This window comes from Thermothielavioides terrestris, chromosome 2 (assembly GCF_000226115.1).
Source record: "Thermothielavioides terrestris NRRL 8126 chromosome 2, complete sequence".
NCBI lineage: Eukaryota > Fungi > Ascomycota > Sordariomycetes > Sordariales > Chaetomiaceae > Thermothielavioides > Thermothielavioides terrestris.
Window position 1 is genome coordinate 3990571 of NC_016458.1, and position 19819 is coordinate 4010389.

The window sequence follows — 19819 nt, forward strand, 5'->3', positions numbered from 1 at the left end:
CGCATCGCCATCCGCACCCCCAACCCGGACGCTTGCCCATCTGTGCTCGGAATGATCGCATTGTCACCGATACTGCCTTGACTCCGTTCATAGATCTAGTTCGTCGTCCAGCGGGATCCCACAATGGCCATGGACCCGAGCCAGAATGTCCACGGGGACTTGGTATGTCTCCCCCGTCGCGGCAGCCGGCCAGCTCCCTTGTCCCTCGTCGCAAATGAGCTTACCGCTTGCGCATCAGCTCCCCCACGTGCACCTGTTGTCGACGTTTCGATACGCATCGATGCCAAGGGTCGAGTTGTCCGAAGTGACGAAATGGCTGCTCCAAGCCCCCAAGATCGCCCGCGACACCGCGCCCTTCTACTGGACGTACCTCGATTGCCCGGCCGACGGCACGATCTTTTTGACTTGGCAGCCGACGGTTCGCCGCGGCACCGAGTTCGCCAGCGATGGATATGTTTGGGCAGGGCCCGAGGTGTTCTTCCAACATGGCGCAGGCAATGGCTTGGTAGGGCAGCTCACGCCCATGAACAAGGCTTTCAGCCCAGGATGCGCTGGCTCACATTGGGGGATAGGTGCTCGAGATCTATTACCAGAAGACCGGCTACCGCATGGGCGAGCAGTTTGCGATCCACTCGAGACGGCGCTTTCGCCTCTTGCCTTCCCAGGCGCCGGTCCAGAACTCACCACAGGTCGACCCGAACCTCTGGATCGTCCACTACGGACCGGCCGAGAAGAATGATAGGCTCCCCGTTGCGGCGATTGGAATTCCGCCACCAATGCAGCCCATCCTGAGCTTCCGCCAACATCTGTTCCAGATGGGCCAGATCGTTCGGAAAGAGTTCATGCTTTCCGATCGCGTCAACTGGCCTCAGATCCCCTTCCCCCAGCGCGGCCAGTCCATGTATGCGCCGCCCATGCCACAAAGACCCGTACCCCAGACTATGGCCTATCCTCCACATGCCGGTCCGGCAATTGGCCCCACGCCCAAGCGGAGGGGGGCGCATGCGCCGGCTGGCCATCAGGGCCAGATGATGGGTGCGCCTTACAATGCCGAGGCGGCGTTTGACGATGAGGAGGATGTCTCTCGTGGTGACATGTTTGATCATCTCAGCCCACGCGAAATCAGCATGGCTCGGTATCAGCAGAACCACGAGTGGATGGAGGAGATCCTGTCTTCGCCGTACCGAATCGGTCAGATCGAGGCTTCCGATCTCGGCCTGGGGCGGAAGGGCGAACTTGCTTCGCTCACAGAGGGCATTTTCGAGGCTCAAGGCGCCGATGCGCTCGTTGCGGGCCCGAAGAAGCCATATACCGGCCGTCTCGACCCTGCGTTGGCCGACGAATTCCGCAAGCGCGTGACCCAGCGGAACGCCGCTACCAGGGCCGAAATTGAGCAGATGAAAGCGCAGCACGCGAAGCTGTTGGCGAAGTTCAAGGGCAATGCCGCCATCAAGCACGCGGAGCGTGACCTGCGAGCGGCCACCGAAGGCACGGGCACAGAGTTTTGGCGCCTCGAGGGGAGGTTAGACGGCGCTGAGGAGGACGGCAGCCACTCGGATCAAAAACAACCATCCCAATCACTCGAGGAAATCGTTGCACGCGTTGAGGAGCTGGTGGGCAAGCGCGCCGTGGCCGTCAGTGACGTCCATCGGGTTCAGGACGGCGGCTACCAGGAACCGGCGCCCGAGCCAGAACTCCTGCAACCGCAACATCAAGTGCCGGGAGGCGTGAGCCTGTCGGGGTCCATGTCCCGGCAGCCGTCCCACGCGGGATCCGGCGTTATGCTCGGCGACTCCGACATCGACATGGGCGGCACAGCGGCAGGCCTCCTGGACATGCACACCGGTTTCTCGTCCACCTCCACCCCTTTCAACAGCTTCCCGACTCCCCAACCCCAACTCTCCGCCATCCCCTCCAACGCGGCAACCCCCGCAAACCTTCATGGCGCCTCCCCAGCTCCCGCACCAACAACTCAGCCCCCTGCCCCAGCACAAGCCGACGTCCATATGGCAGACGCAAGCGCTCACAATGAGACCACCACCGCTCCCGACCAGGGCACCGGCAGCGGCGACTGGGTCGTCGTGCCCAAAGCCGACGCCGGTCCCCCACCAGCTCCCGCCAATCCCGCCGCTTCCACTGCCGCTACCACGACCACCACGACCACCACCCAGCCCGCGGCCTCCGCCCCGGCCTCCGCCCCGGCCTCCGCCCCGTCCGCCGCCGCCGCCGCCGTAGCAGCAGCAGCAGCGAGCAGCAAACCAGCCTCGGCAGCCGCCACCCCCGCCGACGCAGACGCCAACGACTTCAGCTCGCTCGGCGACCTCGACACCGCCGGTGACGCCCTGGCCGGCTACGACCCCCCGAGCGGCGACGACGAGCTGAACCTCGACCTGGAGGACTCGGCGTTCGGCGACGCCTTCCACGGCGTCCAGCAGGCGGGCGCCAGCGGCGAGGGGGATACGCCCGCTGGCGAGGGGCTGTAGCCAACTCGGCCTCCCTGAGGCGTGTGGGAGGTGATACGAGCGCGGTGTAAGTTTGTATTGTCCGTCCGCTTGGTTGGTTGGTTGGTTGGGTGGTTGGTTGGGTGGTTGGTTGGGTGGTTGGGTCCGTGGTCGTCACGGCTTGGGTTACCTGCGCTACTAGGAGGGCATTTCCTTTTTTCCCTTGGGGAGCAGGTGCTAAAAGGGCGTCAAGTAAGATAGTATTTTGTGTCTTGTATGGTCGGAACGTTAGGTTATGCTGGTTACACTTGTTCGACTTTGATCTCTGGAAAGAATCCGGCTGGGGTTGGGGGTATGTTGTCTGTATTTATACCGCTTGATGGGGGATGCGAAAAGTATGAAGGATCCCCTTCACCATCACGATAGCCCGTGGCAGACTTCCCCATCATGGCATATCAAATTGGACGTGGGGAACGCTGCCTCGCTCCCCGTCGGCGAGGAAGGCACACGGGGTGCGTCACGAAGCAAACATGAATTGAGTAAGGGTTGACCACGGGGTTTCTTCGCGACTGTGGTCGTGTGACGCAGCCCGCCGCTTGTAAGCTATCAAATAACTGTGCTACGGGCCATCGCTCCCCGGCCTGGCCAGCGATCAGAGCCGGCCTGGCCTTGTCAAGTTCACTCGGCGGATTCCCATTCAGAACGAACTGCCTCTATGACACATGATCATGTCCCCCGGAGCAGTCATTTTCCCATGCCTGCCTGGCCGTCCCGTTTCTGATAAGCTCAAGTCCCTCAAAGCAAAACCACGCCAGAAATGCCCAATGGAAAGACTCCGCCGACCGATTTAGAACTTGCTGAACTTCTTGACCGCCTTGCCGGTCCGGGGAAGCACACGGAGAACGTTGAACCGCACCTATCCTCGCGTCAGTCAGCCGCTGATACCCCATGACTGGCCGAGCTTCCGCAAATGTGACAGCCCGGCGTGGCTCGAAATCTCCAGAACGTACAGTCTTGCTCAGAGGCCTGCACTGGCCAACGGTAACCTGGTCACCTTCCTCCACACGGAAAGCCGGGGAAACGTGCGCGGCGAGGTTCTTGTGGCGCTTCTCGTAACGGTTGTATTTGGGGATGTAGTGGAGGTATTCGCGGCGGATGATGATGGTGCGGTGCATCTTGGTCGAGACAACGGTGCCGGTCAGGATACGGCCGCGGATCGAGACCATGCCGGTGAAGGGGCACTTCTTGTCTGCAGAGAGAACACCAGTCAACCGTTGCTCCCCATCCCAATCCCCAGGCCCGTTCCCTTGCAAGACTCCCAATCCCTCGCGAAAGATCGATGTCGTCGCGTGCGTTCGGAGCAGGTCGGTCGGGGGAAAACGCGTGTGTGCTTCGTGACATACCGATGTATTGGCCCTCAATGGCGGTCTTGGGGGTCCGGAAACCCAGACCGACGTCCTTGTACCATCTCCGACCGCCCTTGCCCGGCCGGGTAGACTTGACCTTGGTCTTGCTGTTGAGGAAGACTGCGTGTGGGGTTCCCCAATCGTCAGCGCCCGCCTCATCGCCAATTCGCAGCTGCAGGAATGGGGCAGCCGTCCAGAAAACAACTTACTATGCGGCTGCTTCTGGAAAGCGCGCTCGCTCTGGACGGTCAGTTCGGTGGCCATCTTGTCGGTGGGCGTGGGCCAAGATGTCCTGTTGTCGAGGGTTGGGGATTGAAACTTCTTGCTTGCCGAATTTTCGATTGAATTTTGGTGGCTCTCGCAGTTGTGTGCTTGCAGGGGTTGAGCGCACGGACCGCTGACCGAGGACGAGAGATTCTTGAGAGACCAGGTGACAGAAAGCGGGTCCAGACACTGTGGAGGAGGATTAGGTAACACAGTACAGCATTTTGCTAGATACTGTGCTATGTGAACTTGTTCCAGACTCTCGACGCATTCAACGGAGTGGGAATCCGCTCGGAGCACAAAGTCACTGAGGTGCCACCCAGAGTTTGATCACATTACTGTGGTAGTGTTACATGCACAGGCAAAGCCAGCGAACCCAAGTGGCCAGCCAGGTGTGTCACACTAACTCCACAGAGTACGCACCGTGAAGAGACTCAGATCACGTGCCGTAGCCCCGCGACCAGGGGGTCGCTTGTTACGCACCTGCATTTCGGCGTTGTTTGGCCAATGAAGCGCGCAAACTAAACAAAACGACCTGCCGCAAGCTTGCGTGGTTCCCGTCGCGTCAAACCGCGCCAGCATCAGCACCGTGATTCCCGCCCCCCACCACCCTTTCAAACAGGGCACAAACTCAATGCTGTGAAGATGGCCACGCAAGCCGACACGACGCTCCCGGCGACGCGTCGGACGCGCAAATCGGTTGGAGGCGGCTCCCCCTCACGGAAGTCAAGGGACAAGGAAAATGCGACGCTCGACGTGGGCAGCGCCGCGGCAGGCGCTCGGAAGAAGTCGAGGAGCAAAAGCATGGGGCCCGGCGGACTTGATGTTCTTAAGACGGGCAGCGGCAACCGCCGAGCGGTATGTCAACTTGTTCTGTCTCGCACACACCACGGTTAAGCGGACTTTGTTGCTGATGATGTTTAGTCCCTTGCTGTGCCGACTCCGCGCTCAATTCTCAAACCCACAATACCGCTCATCTCCGAGATTCCATCCTACAAGGCGAAGCAAACATCAGCAAGCAGTGGCATTGGCGGCGAGGTCGTCGGGACTAAGGTTGCCCTTCGGACCGAGGAAGAACAGCAGGCTGCTGCGCGGGAAAGGGAAGAACGGGAGCGAGCTGAGTTGGAGAAAGAGATTGCCGACAGACGGGAGGCGAGGCGGAAGTCGCTCGCCAACCGCCGCGTGTCCTTTGCGGCCGAGGCGACGCTGCACACTTTCCACGAGGTCGAGTACATGCAGGACTCGACCACGTCGACCGATTCGACTCGTCGAGCATCGTCGATCGCCGGGCAGTCGTCATCTCCGCAGCAGCAACAACAACAAAACCACAGCTCGGATCCACCCTCCACTCCTCCCGACCACGTCCAAGACCATGTAGCCGATTCCCCCGCGAAGCAGAGGAGCCTGCACCAGAGGAAGCGCCGGCGGAGCTCTGCCGCTTCGTCAATGTATGGTGGTGACGACACCGTCGCCTCCACCGTTTATGATTCCGATTTTGAGCATGCCGACAGCGTCGCTGAAATTCAAACCGAGGAGATGACGGGCTCCAGTGATTCCGACGACGACGGGACCGTGATGACGGTCGATGCCGAAGAGATGACATCTGCGTCGACGGCGTCGGCCAAGTCTGCGTACAGCGCCGATTCTACTGGAAGTCTGGACGAGAACCTCCGGTTAGCGGCCCGGCGGGCTGCCACGCAGAACCTGGACGAGGATGAAGAGGTTATTGCTGGCTTCGCTGGGTGGGGAAAGAAGAACAACTCGCAAGAGAACATGTTGCAAGGCATCGACGGCGAGAAGAGTGGCCCTGACGGAAATGCGGATTCCGGTGACCCAGGATCAGAAATGGACATGGACATGACCAACGCCGTCGGGGGGATTCTGCACCGTCAAAACGCGTCGCCCGATAAGGACGAAGAAGTGAACGAGGACATGTCGATGGACGTGACTACGGCACTTGGCGGAATTCTCTCAAAAGCAAAGGCGTTGTTGCGCCGCAAGTCGGTGAATCCCGGCTCACAATTGGAGCCGGATGAGCTTGGGGAGCAGAGCATGGACCTCACGACCGTGGTCGGAGGGACTCAACAGCGCAGGCTCTCCAGCGGCAGTCAGGCTGACACGGATGCTAACGAGGACATGTCCATGGAGTTCACTACGGCTGTGGGAGGTCTGTTATCAGGGGGATTCTCCCAGAGCGGTGCTCAGAATGGCCGGCGGCGCACAACGGCCGTGGAGCGGGACGTCGACGACGAGAGCGTCATGATGGATATGACGACGGGAGTCGGCAGAATTCTGCCTGCAGAAGCGGAGACGGAGGAAGACGGAGACCAAACGATGGGCATGGATATGACCGAGGCTGTGGGAGGTATTCTCCAACCGGCGGCCACACCCGAGGCGCGCTCTGCGGCAAGAAAAGTCATGGAAGAGGAAGCCGACCAGCCCGACTCCTCGACAACAGGCGAAGTCGCCGCATCTCCAAAGCGGCCGGCTCCTGCCCTTTCGGATCAGAATCCTGACGCTAGGTTTTCACCATTCCGAGGGAAGGGGCTCCGTCGCACCCCGTCTCGCACGATTTCTCCTGTTGCGCGGCCAACAGCGCGATCCAGTAGTTCTCCGATGCGGCAGACTCCATCTCCAAAGAGAAGTGGAGCGCTAACCGAGCGAAGCCCCTCGAGAACGCCGCCCTCGATGATTGGCAGCCGGTCCAGTTCGCCCATGCGCAACCTCTCCTCCCCGGCCAAGGGGACGCCCCAGTCACCTCCTAAGTCTCGGCTCTTTCACCAGGATCCCAGCACCGGGCTAAGCACTCCTCGGATTATCCTGACCCCACAGGGCCGACGGCTCTCCGGGGTTGGCGCCGACCGGCCTGGACTTGGCTCTCCACGAGTTGCGGAAATCTTCGACCGCCGGGAATCCATCGGGGACGCAGCCACGAATTTTGTGCCGAGCCAGTCCGCCGACGCCCGCCGGACTGTAGCTTTTGCTGACCCGCGGCTGCTGGAGGCCGAGATCGACCGGGAGCGCCAGGATGAACAAGAGAAGGAGAACGGCCTGCGGATCCTGGAGCGAGAAGTGAACGGCGCTCAGGACGATCGTGACGCGTCTCGCAATCTGAGGGAGATGATTCAGGGTCTTAGCCCCAAGAAGAACCCGCTCCGCGGCAGGAAGAGCCTTCACGTTGGCAGCGCTGTGGGCCTTCTTGGGAAGAGGCCTGTCGAGCTGGACGAGGAGGAGGACTCAGAGGAAACGGACGGTGTGAAGAGACTTAAGGGGCATCAAGGCAGTCCAGTCAAGAACATCAGGCTCCAGTCGCCGCCATCGAAAGCCGAGACGACGACTGGAAGGAAAACACGACCCAGTATCAGACCGGCGGAGGCCTTGGATGTGGATACCATCACGCCTACAGCTGTCAGCTCTCCCCAGCGAGCAACGACGCCCAGAAGTCAAGGGCGATTCAGAGATGTCGGTGATGACCAGCCAACGGCGACGGTGGACTTCGAGCATCCTACCCGCATGGATGAGGAGGCCGAACAGATCGATGACGACGGAGAGCGGATCCATCTGCAGGATTTCCTGAACATGACGAGCATCCGCTTCATGGAGTTGACCACGACGAAAAGGCGGCACACGGTGATGCCGGGCGCGTCGAGGGACGGCACAGCTGCCGACGGCAAGGACGATCTTTCACTTGAGAGATGCGTCGTGGCCGGTGCGTGCACGGTGCCCATGCTCGAGTTGTATCAGCACGTAAGTGACTACCTGACTACCTGGTGGCTATGCCTCGAAGCTCAGGAAGCGTTTGCTAACCTGGCACAGTCTTGCCGCGAGCTGAAGAAGTACATCTCGGAAGGCCGCCGCATTGTCCGCGAAATCGAGACGGAGACATTCGAGGAGAACCCGCCGCTATTCCGTGAATACATGACCGCCTCTCCCGAGTTCAAGGTTCTGATGGACAATCAATTTAAGAACGTCAAGACCCATGCCAGGCTGCTCAGCAAGGCCATGTGGTACGAGTGGCGCATGAAGCTGCAGGACGGGCTCAAGGAGGGCCTCCTCAAGACTGCAGAGGGCATGGACGATGATGACAGAGTCCTAGCGAAGGAGCAGGAGCATCTGTCATCCGTGCTGCCCGACCTGGTCAAGCGCCTCGAGGCACTCGAGACAGAGCACGAGAATCTCGAAGCGCTTGCACAGGAGCTTGCCGACTGCGACCCGCAGGATCTCGAGGACGCCCGGGCGGAGCTGGCCGCAGTGGACAAGAGCATCGCGGAGAAGACAAAGAAGCTTGAAGAACTCCGGCGAGAACTCGACGAGTCTGCGGAAAGCGTCGAGGCTCTCGCACAGCAGAAGCAGCAGTGCCTGGAAGACATCCGACAGGCCGACAAGATCCGCGAGGAGTGCCGGGGGTGGTCGGCGGAGGAGATTAAAAAACTGAAAGGTAGAGCAGGTCTTCTGAAACGCACCGCAGATGCACGGAAAGACAAGTGCTAACATAGACTACCTCACCCACACAGCCCAAACCGAGGCCATTGAGCGGCAACACGGCTGGGCCATCTGCTCCATTTCAGACACCACCATCACGATGCGCTACAAGCGCGAAATCGAGCTCGTCTTTGACCTTGCATCTCTCACGCAACCGCACCAACGACCACCATCACAAAACCACCCCACCCCCGTCACGCTCCGCTACGTGGGCACCCCACCGGCACAATGCCCTCCCGAGAAAGAGTTCTTCCTGCGCCACATCCGCGAGCGCCTCCACGCCGCAGCGAGCGCCGCCGCCGCCGCGCGGCGGCCAAGCCGCCTGCTCGGCATGGTCAGCGCGGCGTGGGACCAGGCCGGCGCCGTGGCCGAGCAGGTCCGCCGGCTGAACCTGTCGTTCCCGACCGCCGTGGCGGCGACGCCGGATGACGGCGTGCGCGTCACCGCCTCGGTCCTGCTCGTGCCGTTGCAGACCAGGCTGGAGGTCGTCCTGGGGTTGGCTGCTGCGGCGGACGGTGGGGAGGGGAATAGGAATGGGAATGAGAATGGGAGTGGGGACGGGATGCTGGATGTCATCGTCACGCCGGAGGTGCGGGTTGTGTATGGGGAGCAGTTCAACGCCGGCAAGATGACGGAGCTGTTGGCCGGGCGGATTGGGGGCCCGGTTGGTGGTGGGAAGGACGGAGGGAAGATGGTGGGCTGGGATGAGGCGGTGCTCGAGCTGTACAAGAAGTTGTTGGCCAAGGCAAAGCAGAGGCGGTGAGTGAGTCGGTGTGGTGGACTTGGGCGGGATGGGGGATTAGGCGCAAGTGTTAGAGGGGGGCCGTTCGGCTCGGATGGGAGGGCTATGGGGGCTCGGTTGGGATGAGATCATGCGATACCCCGTGATGAATAGCTCTGGATCATGATACGGAATTATACTTGTTTTCCCAATTCCTTTCTTCTTTTCTTTTTTCCACAGCGACAGAGAGTGCGCGTGTTCCATGGCTGTGATGTTCTTGTCGCTCTGGCGGAGCCGTCTGGGCTTCGGGCGGCGGTTGCCATGGCAACGGCGCAATCGCTCTGGCACACAGTTCGCACGCTCCAAGGCCAGCAGGACGGATCGCGCCGGCGATAAATTTCCAAGATATAAATGCGATTCAAAGGATAATCTGATCCAATACTCCGTTCGCGGTGGTTTCCATCGCTGCCTTCCTACCTGTCCTACTCACCCAAACGCTGGACTTTGCTGGACTTTGGGCATTGGTACTCAATTCTCAGCGTGCAGCTGCCCGCCCGCCTCCGTTTCGGCACACCTGCCTGGAGGAGGCCCATGGTAAAACCGCCATAGCTTTTTTTTTTTTTTCCTTCCTTTTTTTTTTTTTCTGAGATAAGTTAGTCTGGGAAATGGAGTAATGTTCAATCGCTCTGTCTGGTTCTACCGGAGCATTGATGTCTGCGAGCAGAGGAAACGCCAAGACTTTGCCCCTGAATCCTGAACGTCGACCACAACAATCCGCAGCTGGCCGCCGTCACTCGGGAGTAGTAGACGAGTTTTTCTTCTCAGACATGAATCAATAGGTTATTTTGTTAGGCATGCTTCGAGAGATGTTCAGTATTATCGTTACGGGTCTAACTTCGCGAAGTCGCGCTGCCCTCGTGCAGGTGGCGTGGTCTCGGTCCGGCTCGCAAGTTGATGTACCTGGGCAAAAATGTCAGTCATCAGCCACCTCCTGGTTGCCATCCACAAGGTTTGCCAAGTTAAATACGCGCTTCTAGTTGTGATCATGTTCGCGTTCGGAAACCCGGAATGAAGCAGGTCGTGACCTTGCCAGAGCACCCACTTGGTTCCCCGGCCAAATGCACGACGTCGTGGTCAGCTCCGCCGCCGAAATGCCAGCAAAATGTGACCATCAAGCATAGAATTCTCCGACTCTAAGATTGCTGAAGTGACCACGTGTTGCGATTTGTTACCAGGCTGGCGCGCCTTTGTGATACCGTGCCACGCAAGCAAGACAGCTTGTCAAACACCGCCAGCCCGACTTGATGAGTGTCTGATGTAGATAAATGCTGGGGCACAAGTCCGATCACGTCCGACATGCTTAGACTCTACGGAAGTGGTTGAGGAAGATCTTGGTGTTTAGATCAAGTACCCAAGCCTAGTAATATCTTCTGACCGGGAGAGACGCTCCCACTTGGGCGATGTACCCGTACAGTAACAGCGGGAAGCCGACTCAACAACTTGAGGTCCATGACTCAGTGATATTTACTGCCTACTGAAGAGTCTTGCATTGGTGGTATATGGTCTGCGTTTTGTCAAGTGGCCGGAAGGTCAACATCGGCGGCCCCGGCCCTGGGGTTCGTTGATGCCCACGAAATACATCTACATTCACCCATGATTACAGCAAGCAGCTCGCAGAGAGAGAGAGAGGGGAACGTGACTTTATTTGCTGGATAGAACAGGAGAACTGTCCCCTAAGGAGATCCTGTTCAGGAACACGCAGGCTGTTCAGCCCGGACAGCCTGGGGTGGGATTCACGGCTCATCTCATGTGCTCAGTGGTAGCCCCTGGCAACTTGGGGCATCGGAGTGAATGCGCGACGGGAAGGAGGCCTTCCTACTGTGCAGAAGCGCGCACTCCTATTGTTGCCTATTGTCATCTGATCTGAATAGGCGTGAAGAGCTGGATTCTGCCGCACGCATTCGCTTTCGCCCACTGGGAGACTATAAATTCCTCTCAAAATTTCCTCTTCCCTTCCTTCTCTTCCTCTTTTCTTCCTCAGTCAGAATCCAAATTTCGAGCGTCAAAACAATCTTCCAGAGGATCGCCGCCCGCTCTTTTGGCATCTTGCCAAGATTGTTGTTTTTTTCGGTATGTGATATCTTTTTTTTCTCGACATCCTTCGCCGTTTTCCCCGTCGCTCTCCCCGTCGCTCTACCCGTCGCTCTACCCGTCGCTCTCCCCGTCGATTTCCGCCGTCGCGGCACCACCGATTTTCGTCAATCGGGCACTAGTTTCAGTGATTGTGGACTGTACTGACATCGCGGGCTTGGCCAACAGAAATGGATTCGACTTTCGTCGCTGTCGCCCTCGCGGGCTTCGTTCTTTCTGCCGTTGTCGCCGAGGCGGCATCGGCCTACGCCGACGTTTGGGAGGTGGTGAGCTCGCTCATCACCTCCGACATGACGGTCGCCGACGCCATCCAGCTCGGCATCGCCGGTTTGTTCCTCCTCCGCCGACCCTGTCAAACAAACCGGCGGCGATTACTGACTTTCCTCCGTAGTCTTCTTCCTCGCCAGCTTGCTGGCACACTTCTTCGTCTTCCTGTGGGGATGCCTCCCCATGGCTGCCTCCAGGTGCCGCCAGGCCCTGGAGTCGTCGCTTGCAGGAACCGCTCGTCGGGTCAATCTGGCTCGCGAGTGTGCTGTCGACGCCGCCTGGGGGTTCATCAATGCCCTCGGGTCAACTACACCTGCCGGCATCCTCATCTGGGTGCTCCGCCGTCTCGTCTGGCCTCTCCTGCTCCTTGTCTTGCGTCCCTTCATTCCGGGGATTCTCAGGAAGTATTTCCTGTGGAAGAGCTGGGCGAAGGACCGGGCGGGAGACTTCGTGGACTATGTCTGCGTCGACAAGGGGAAGCAAGCCGAGCGGCGCCGCGTCATCGAGACGCGGTGGCTCGGGTACGGCGTGCAAGTGGCGAAGCTCAACAAGCTGAACGAGGAGGTCGCCGATATCGCTCGGAAAGCCGCTCACGCCTTCAGCTCTAATAGCAGTTGGCTCGCCGGGAAGTACGAGCACCTTCGGCCGACTGAGTTCGCTGGTCGGGTCGCCGCCGTGGTCCCCGAGGAAGGCCCGGTCCCGGTTCTCGGTCTCTGGACCCGCCTCCGTCAAAGGATCGACGTCAGCGTCTACGTTGCTGACCAAACCATTCGTCGGATTGAATCCGCGATGGCGAGGAACCAGGCCAGCATTGCTGACCTGGAGCATCAGTTGGCGTTCCGGTCCCAGGAGCTCCGGGCTATCCATGACCAGGTTCGCATCTGCCAGGCGCGGGCGAAGCAGGAGTGGATGAGGGCGCAGATCCGCCCCAGACAACTCGCTGCTCTTCGTCCAACCCCCAAGGCCGAACCAGAGACCCGGGCCGGAGAAGGTTCCTCCCTCCACGAGCGTTTGCAAGCCAAGCTTCGCAAGTGCCTGGACAAGACGGCGTCGGTATCAAACACCGTTGTTCTATACACTCCACCTGCCGACGCCACCTCCGCCATTACCACCACCACCACTACCACCACCACGAACACCACCACCACCACCGCCGAGCATCCCCCCTCGACCGTGGTTACCGCCCCGCTCCCCGCACCCCCCTCCTCGCCGACACCCGAGGAGATACTCGCTCTCGCCGCCGCCACCCCGCTGCCCAGGACCGCCGAAGAGATCGCCATCGATGCGGCCATGGAATCGATCGAACAGCACCGCGCCTAGAGTGCGCGCCTGGACGAAGAAATGCGCCGCTGGAAGAAGGCCTTCAACGCCGGCCAGCAAGAGGAATCCGCGAGACGAGCCGCCGAGGCCGCAGAGACCCGCCGTTACCTCGCCCAGTCAGCCGACTGGCGACGAGCCCAGCGCCGTCATTACCACGAGGTGCGGTCGGACCGCTCCGGCAACCCATCCCTCGCCCAGTTCTTGCGCGCCGAGGAGGAGGCCGAAGCCCGGCGACGGGCCCGCGCCGAGTTCCTCCGGCAAACCGAGGACGCGATCCGCGCCGTGGTCGCCGCCCGCCGGTCCGACGAGGCCAGGCTCGAGTCGGCCCTTGCCGAGGAGAGCAGGCTGAGGGCTGCGTGGGAAGCCGCGCGCGCGACCCGCACCGCCCTGGAGGCCAAGATCGAGTCGGCACTCGCCGAGGAGAGGAGGCTGAAGGGGCTGTTGGGCGAAAGCCCAGCCGAGGAACCCGAGCCTTCATCGAAGGGGAGGGAGAAGGCTGCTGGCCCAGCTCAGGAACCGGAACCTTCATCGAAGGGGAAGGAGAAGGCTGGCAATGACGTCGCTCAGGAACCGGAGACGGCGAGGTCCGCGCCCGCCCAGGAACCGGAGAAGGCTGACGCAGCGGCGACTCAGGAACCCGAGTCTTCTTTGAAGAGGAGGGTGAAAGTCGTTCGCTTTGCCGTCCCCGAGGAACCCGAGTCTCCTTTGGAGAGGAGGGTGAAGGAGGACAACGCGGCGGCCCAGGAACCCGAGACTCCTTTGGAGGGGAGGGTGAAAGTCGTTCGCTTTGCTGTCCCCGAGGAACCCGAGTCTCCTTTGGAGAGGAAGGTGAAGGAGGACCAGGAGGAGACCCAGGAACCGGAGACGGCGGGGCTCACACCCGCCCAGGAACCGGAGACGGTCGAATCCCCGTCGCTCGCCGAAGAGCCGACTCCTGAGGTGGAGCAGGACGAGGTCAAGGACGGAGCTGACTCGATCGCCGAGGAACCCGAGCTTCCTTTGGAGGGGAGGGTGAAGGCTGATCATGAGATGGCCGAGCCTGAAGGGTCTTTGACCGGGATGGCTGAGGCTGATTCTCAGGGCACTCAGGAACCGGAGCTGAAGGCCTCATATGAGGAGGAAGCAATGGTGAAGGTCGCCCAGACGCCGGCTGGACAATCGGAAACCGAGGCCTCATACGAGGAGGAGGAGATGATGACAGCTGCGCAACCCCTCGCCGAGGAACCGGAGAAGGTTGGGCAAGCGGGGCCCGCCGAGGAACCGGAGAAGGCAGAGGAGAGACTCGCCGAGGAACCAGTGAAGGTTGGGCACACAGTGTTCGCTGAGGAACTGGAGAAGGTTGAGGAAGAGCTCGTCGAGGAACTGGTGAAGGTTGGCTTTATGGATGCCGCCGAGGGACCGGAGAAGACCGAGCAAGCCGTTGCCGAGGAACCGGAACCTGTGGCGGAGCAGGGGATGGAGAAGGCGGCTGACCCGATGGAGCTGGACCCAGCCGAGGCGGAAGTCCACGCGGAAGGCTTCGCCTTCCTTCAAGGCGCCGAAGCTCAGCGACGCGCGGAGGAGGAAGAAGAGCGTGCCATGGCGCTGGCGCTACAGGCCGCTCTAGAGGAGCATGCGAGGGAGGAAGCCGAAGCTGCGAGGAGAGCTTCAGAGGAGCGAGCTTGGCTTGAGCGGGAGCAAGCCTTGCTCGAGGAGGCCCGGCGGAGGGAGGAGTCGGAGCGGGCGCTCCAGGCCGCGTTTGCCGCGAGGCTGCGGGCCGATGAAGAGCACCGCGCTGCCGCTCAAGCTGCGGCCGAGACCGCATATGCGGAGGAGGTCAGCATGCTTGACGCGCCCGACTCCGGCCCCAATGCCGAGGCCGAGAACGCCCAAGACCCCGACGCCGGGGTGTCCAAGTCAGACCGGGCTGACGAGGACAGCGAAATCTCGAGTCTCAACTCGGAGGATTTCGCCTGGCTGAACGCCTTGATCCCCCAGGGGACTCAGGAGCAGGACGCCACCCCGGCGGAGGGGCGGGTCGAAGCAGCGACCCAAGGCACCCAGGAGGCCGTGCCGCAGTCCGCACCCGCGGAGGAGGCCAAGCCGACTGGCTCTGCCGAGGCGAGCCGCGACGACGGGGCGCCTCCCCTCGTCCTCACCTTCGGCCAGGTCAAGCCGGAGACGACCGCGGTGACCGTTCCGCAGACGGAGTTCGTCTTCAGGGCGGACTTCTCAGGGACGGCGCCCAGACTCCAGGCCGACGCAGCGGAAGCCAAGTCCGCTCCCGCGGACGCGGCCAAGCAGCAGAAGGCCGGGCCAGCCATTCCTGCCGGGCGGAAGGTGCTGCGCGCTCGCGGAGCGAAGGGCAGCGCGGAAGCCAGACGGAAGGCTGCGCTGGAGCTGCAGGCTCTCCAGGCCCGCCCGAAGCTTGAGGACTTGGAGGAGCTGACGGAGGAGAACGCCGCGTGGGTGGCGGAGGTGGAGGAGGCCTGGCTCGCAGAGCTCCAGGCCGACTCGGGTGCCGACTCCAAGGGGAAGGAGAAGGCAAAGTCCGGGCCCGAAGCGCGGGCCGAGGTGCGAACCCGGCTCGCGCTTGAGTTTCAGGCCATCGAGGAGGCACGGCAGCGGTCCGAGAGCGCCTACCTGAGCGGGGTAGAGCTGTTCCAGGGCCGTGAGACCACCTTCCGAGAGGCCAAATACGACGAGGAAGCGCTCTTCGACCCGCGCGCAGCGACAGCTCGCCGCGAGGCGGAGATCGCTTTCGCAATGAGCAAGGCCGCCGAGGAGGCTCGGCGGTCTGCCGCTGCGATAGCTCCTCCCGAGGAGGAAGAAGAGGTGTCCGAAGAAGAGTAGGAGCCTTTGTTTTTCTCCGAGGAAGGGAGGCCTCGTCCGGGTCCCGCCACCGCCAGAACAGGGGCAGCATGGGGACCGGCAACGCACACGACGGAAGCATTAACTCTTTCTGGGCAGGGTAGCGGAGGGTGGGCCAGAAAGAGGCTGAAGTCTTTGCGTTGCCGCAACTGTGTCTGTCTACGTTCATCTACCGGTTCTTCAATCTCGTCCAACCACTTGTTCCCTTGGCTGTGTTGGCGCTGTCGGAAACGCCGCCGTTCACCGCGACAGCCCGCACCGTCATTACGCTCGCAGCACCGAGGTCACCGCGCCCAGCGGATCCGCCACTGCCATGACCTCGCACCAACACGCCGTCGTCCAAACCGTCCTCGACTTCGTCGCCCTCGATCTTTTCCCAGTCCAGCATCGGGGCCTCGCTCGACAGCCGCTTCTTTAGTCGGTCCGCCAGCTTCAGCGGCGGCAGGATCTTGAAGTTACGGACGAATTCGGTACCTTCGGCTCCCCCGAGAAAGCTATGCAGCGTCCCGTGCGACCAGCGACCGAGCATGACCTTAGGCTTCGTGATCTCGCCATTGTCCTCATCTCTCGGACTCCCGGTCGACGGCGTTAGCGAAGAGGGGAAGGTCGGCTCAACCGAGCGGCGGTGCAATTGATCACCGATGAGGAGCCGCCAAAGGTTTTGGCCGATGTTGCACATGTCCTCGTACGAGTCCTTGTCGCCGAACGAGACACCCTGCGAGCAGCACGCCCAGGCGATATCATACGCCAGCAGAGACGCCCCTTCCAAGAAGAACGAGTATGCAGACGGATCTTCCTTGGCCAGCGTGGGAAGCGGCTTGTCGATAAATAACGGACGAGGCCACGGCACATGTCTCTGCTCCCCATCATCCGACACAGGCGGAATCTGCGATGCCACTGACCCCGGGAAAGGCACTTCTCCATGCTTGTAGGATGACGCAAGCGAGAAGATGGTCGGTCGCGGATAGTCGGCACGGGGAATCGTGATCTCGGCAGGCAGCCGAATGGACAGATAATGAGCGGCCAGCACCAAGATATGGGCAATGTGCGCGAAGGACGTGGATATCACCTCGGGCGACAAACCTGCCAACAACGGTCAGCCAAACGAGTCAGACAACAATCTTTCTCATCTTTCCTCCCGGCGGCAGGCAGCAAAACAAGCAGACTCACTATTCATGGCGTGAAGGTCAAAAATCTCAACCCCGCCGATCTCATACCGCTTGACGCTGCCCTTCTTGATCTGACGGAGACCGTACAACCTGGCAGAGCTCTCGCACAGAAACGCCCTTGTCTCGGCCATGCTGTCGGCGCTACGATTCCACTTGTACTTCAGTCTTTGAGTGGAGCGCTGCACCTCGTCCAACTGCCTGTTCCACCTCGCCCAGGTGCCAGCCGAGGCCGACGCAAGATCCGACTTCTTCTGGGCAATAGCTTTCTTTTTGGCGGCAATCTCCCTGCGCGCAGCATCGATCTCGTCCTTCAGCCTGTCGGCTTGCGCGATAATCTGGCTCGTCCGGTCGGCGGCAGCCGCCTCCTCCGCTCTCAGCCAGTCGACGTGGGCACCCGTCTTGAACTTTGCATCCTGCGTCACTCCTACTCCTTCCTGGCTCGCCAAGGCGGCTTCGACCCGGTGCTCGGCATCCTCAGTCTCTATCAGCGCTTGGGCATACTCGACCCGGCTCTCATACAGGCAGTTCCTCGCGTCGACGGCACAAAGGAACGGCAGCTTCTTCGCGTGGTGCGGCCGGTGGCAAATGCTGCAGTTCATGGTGGCCTCGTCACTTTGTCACCCGAAGACCGGAGAGCAAAGGCACAACAGTTTCTTTCGCAACTCTGGGATCCTGCGCCGTGCACTTTGCGGTGTTCGGGGAAAGAGGCCCCTCCAGGCAGCGGCAAGGCGGCCTTTTAATACTTGAGCTGGCAGTGGCAGTGGCAGCCTTGCATTTCAGGGATCGCGTGGCGTGCCGTGGCGAAAACTATCTTCTTCCGCCTTCCCAGAACGAGGCAGAATCGGCTTCCTGAAATCACAAAAAGAAGCGGAAGCTTGGATGGAGTGCTCGGCTGATCTCGAATTCTCAAGTCACCTGGTGTCACAGTCCCGAAAGAGAGGCCGCACAGGTCCACGCCCGGATCTTATCGTTCCCGCGTCATCCCGCTATCAAGCTGCAACTGCAACCTGGAACACATCCATGTGCCCCGGTCCCACACGGCGCCCCACAGCTTGGCACGCCTGATCTCGACCAATCAACCTCCCGCTGCGTGCCTGCAGCTCCGGCAATCATCCCGGCGAACCGTCCGCTCCCGTCATTCGAGAATGCACTTTCCCCCACTAAAAACCGTTGACAACTCATCGTCCGGACCTCCATCTGCAGAGAGGCAGGCAACACCAATCAGTCACCGCAGCGGGCTTGCGGGATTGATATTGGGCATCGAGACAGTTCGGGCATTGTCCCGCGTCGAGGCCTACCTAGGGAGCGGGGTCAAAGGGCCTCTTGCGCGCAAGGAAGCGAGAGAGAAACGTCCCAGGAGGAGCCTGCAGCAACCACCATTCGCGAATGGCGTCTTCGCCGTGCATCTTGAGCCAAACAGAAACTGGCATCAACTTGGCGAATAATTGACCCAACCGGCGGCAAAGCCATATCTTTCATTCGCAGCAGCTGCAGGAGGCAGTCAAAAAGAGCACTCGACTCCGAACTGCCTCATCCACCGGCGCTCTCCCCGTTTCTCTGCGTCACCTCCATCCCATTGAGGTCAGAAAGAGCGCCTTCTGTTTTGTCGGACACCGACTTCAGCTTAGAGCAATTGTCTCTGCGAGTGTCTTCGCTTCATTTCGAATCCTACCTATTCAACAAAGCAATCCAATCCAGGCTCTGATGGCCAGCTCGTCACCTCATTCTCCCTCCTCCTCAAAGACGTCTGGCCGCGAGTCGCCAGCGAAGACACCCGAGTCACCTGTTCTGCCTTCCACAAGGGCGGAGGCGATCCAAAACAGTCCTCCGAAACCTGTGCTCTCCGACACGATGGATGCTCAGACCGCGCATTCCAAGCCTCACGGCGGCCGCACCCAGGTCAAGACGCCAGAATTGCGCCACTCCAATGAGCGCATGAACGGGCAAAAAGAATCTGCCGAGAGATCTCCCAGCACGCCTGGCCATCTGGCACCATTTGACTGGGACGAGTTCGAGGCTCGCTACGAGGAGGCTCTCGCCGATGCTGATCGCAACGAGCAGGAGCTTCTCAAGGAGTTTGAGGAACTTGTTAAGGTGAGGCGGTTCTCAAGCGCTGTGTCCGGGGACACATTCGCTAACAACATCCGCAGTTCTTCAATGTCTGGGCCTCCGCTGCCTCTGTCCATGACACCGAGCGCGGGGTGAAACGACTCCAGACACGAGAGCGATACGTCAAGATCGCTGAACAGAGCTTGTTGCAGAAGAAGAAGCACCGTGAGTCCTGCCGCTTTCGGAAGTGTCTGCTGTCTAGCTGACCAGCACCAGTCACTGAGGTTGTTCGCGCTTTCCAAAGCGCCCTGGCGCTCCTGAGCCAGTCTTAGCCTCCGCCCACAAGAAACACAACACCGGTGGTGGCTTTGACGATATCAGCGAGGATCTCATCTCCAACGAAAACCATCAACGCTCAGGACGGACTCTCAGGGCGCTTTCAACGACTAGTCATATTCTGGTGCGCAGGTTGCGGTCACCCAACAGATCAATGCTGGCGGCATGGGCTCTTTTGGCTGGCGGCATCAGCTGGGGCGTTCGGCTCTCATCTCTGAGCAATGACACCATGGTCTACGCCCAATCCTCAAAGATCTCTCATCTACTTCGCCTGCCAGCCACTCTTCGGCCGCCAGCTACCTACCCTCTTCCTTACTGTGTTGACAGTAATCTGACCCAACCTGCGCAAGAGCGCTCTTCCTG

At 60.6% G+C, this 19819-nt stretch overlaps 7 protein-coding genes across 7 annotated transcripts; 5 read left to right on the forward strand and 2 right to left on the reverse strand.

Annotated features, from left to right (window-relative positions):
- Window positions 1–123: 123 nt before the first annotated feature.
- Window positions 124–2483, forward strand: THITE_119311 (uncharacterized protein; the record flags this gene model as incomplete). Its single annotated transcript, XM_003652194.1, has 5 exons — window positions 124–162; window positions 239–505; window positions 573–857; window positions 939–2170; window positions 2255–2483. 5 exons carry the CDS (start codon window positions 124–126, stop codon window positions 2481–2483), a joined length of 2052 nt encoding a protein of 683 aa, XP_003652242.1.
- A 656-nt stretch (window positions 2484–3139) lies between these two features.
- Window positions 3140–4442, reverse strand: THITE_2113512 (40S ribosomal protein S11). Its single transcript, XM_003652195.1, has 4 exons — window positions 4057–4442; window positions 3845–3967; window positions 3452–3690; window positions 3140–3357 (listed from the first exon to the last, which is right to left on the reverse strand). Exons 1-4 carry the CDS (start codon window positions 4109–4111, stop codon window positions 3289–3291), a joined length of 486 nt encoding a protein of 161 aa, XP_003652243.1. The 5' UTR covers window positions 4112–4442; the 3' UTR covers window positions 3140–3288.
- A 174-nt stretch (window positions 4443–4616) lies between these two features.
- THITE_2113514 (uncharacterized protein) lies at window positions 4617–8889 on the forward strand. The gene is made up of 3 exons (XM_003652196.1): window positions 4617–4969; window positions 5036–7858; window positions 7928–8889. The coding sequence occupies exons 1-3, from the start codon at window positions 4757–4759 to the stop codon at window positions 8600–8602; spliced, it is 3711 nt and encodes a 1236-aa protein (XP_003652244.1). The 5' UTR covers window positions 4617–4756; the 3' UTR covers window positions 8603–8889.
- Window positions 8890–8906: 17 nt separating this feature from the next.
- Window positions 8907–9466, forward strand: THITE_2113515 (uncharacterized protein). The gene has a single exon (XM_003652197.1). It carries the CDS (start codon window positions 8925–8927, stop codon window positions 9354–9356), a length of 432 nt encoding a protein of 143 aa, XP_003652245.1. The 5' UTR covers window positions 8907–8924; the 3' UTR covers window positions 9357–9466.
- Window positions 9467–11635: 2169 nt separating this feature from the next.
- THITE_2128047 (uncharacterized protein) lies at window positions 11636–15884 on the forward strand (the record flags this gene model as incomplete). The annotated part of the gene is made up of 3 exons (XM_003652198.1): window positions 11636–11792; window positions 11857–12785; window positions 13053–15884. The coding sequence occupies 3 exons, from the start codon at window positions 11636–11638 to the stop codon at window positions 15882–15884; spliced, it is 3918 nt and encodes a 1305-aa protein (XP_003652246.1).
- Window positions 15856–18116, reverse strand: THITE_2113516 (uncharacterized protein). Its single transcript, XM_003652199.1, has 2 exons — window positions 17073–18116; window positions 15856–16985 (listed from the first exon to the last, which is right to left on the reverse strand). The coding sequence occupies exons 1-2, from the start codon at window positions 17668–17670 to the stop codon at window positions 16072–16074; spliced, it is 1512 nt and encodes a 503-aa protein (XP_003652247.1). The 5' UTR covers window positions 17671–18116; the 3' UTR covers window positions 15856–16071.
- Window positions 18117–18646: 530 nt separating this feature from the next.
- Window positions 18647–19747, forward strand: THITE_2113517 (uncharacterized protein). Its single transcript, XM_003652200.1, has 3 exons — window positions 18647–19165; window positions 19222–19345; window positions 19397–19747. Exons 1-3 carry the CDS (start codon window positions 18776–18778, stop codon window positions 19450–19452), a joined length of 570 nt encoding a protein of 189 aa, XP_003652248.1. The 5' UTR covers window positions 18647–18775; the 3' UTR covers window positions 19453–19747.
- Window positions 19748–19819: the final 72 nt, after the last annotated feature.

Excerpts from the sequence above, each read along its gene's own strand:
- THITE_2113512 (XM_003652195.1), bottom strand. The coding sequence starts at position 4,111 with ATGGCCACCGAACTGACCGTCCAGAGCGAGCGCGCTTTCCAGAAGCAG. Across the intron at positions 3,691-3,844 it reads CATTGAGGGCCAATACATCG|ACAAGAAGTGCCCCTTCACC; the intron begins GTATGTCACGAA and ends TTCTCTCTGCAG. Across the intron at positions 3,358-3,451 it reads GCAGGCCTCTGAGCAAGACT|GTGCGGTTCAACGTTCTCCG; the intron begins GTACGTTCTGGA and ends ACGCGAGGATAG.
- THITE_2113517 (XM_003652200.1), top strand. The coding sequence starts at position 18,776 with ATGGCCAGCTCGTCACCTCATTCTCCCTCCTCCTCAAAGACGTCTGGC. Across the intron at positions 19,166-19,221 it reads AGTTTGAGGAACTTGTTAAG|TTCTTCAATGTCTGGGCCTC; the intron begins GTGAGGCGGTTC and ends CAACATCCGCAG. Across the intron at positions 19,346-19,396 it reads GTTGCAGAAGAAGAAGCACC|TCACTGAGGTTGTTCGCGCT; the intron begins GTGAGTCCTGCC and ends GACCAGCACCAG.
- THITE_2113516 (XM_003652199.1), bottom strand. The coding sequence starts at position 17,670 with ATGAACTGCAGCATTTGCCACCGGCCGCACCACGCGAAGAAGCTGCCG. Across the intron at positions 16,986-17,072 it reads TGACCTTCACGCCATGAATA|GTTTGTCGCCCGAGGTGATA; the intron begins GTGAGTCTGCTT and ends CGTTGTTGGCAG.
- THITE_2113515 (XM_003652197.1), top strand. The coding sequence starts at position 8,925 with ATGGTCAGCGCGGCGTGGGACCAGGCCGGCGCCGTGGCCGAGCAGGTC.
- THITE_2113514 (XM_003652196.1), top strand. The coding sequence starts at position 4,757 with ATGGCCACGCAAGCCGACACGACGCTCCCGGCGACGCGTCGGACGCGC. Across the intron at positions 4,970-5,035 it reads GCAGCGGCAACCGCCGAGCG|TCCCTTGCTGTGCCGACTCC; the intron begins GTATGTCAACTT and ends GATGATGTTTAG. Across the intron at positions 7,859-7,927 it reads TGCTCGAGTTGTATCAGCAC|TCTTGCCGCGAGCTGAAGAA; the intron begins GTAAGTGACTAC and ends AACCTGGCACAG.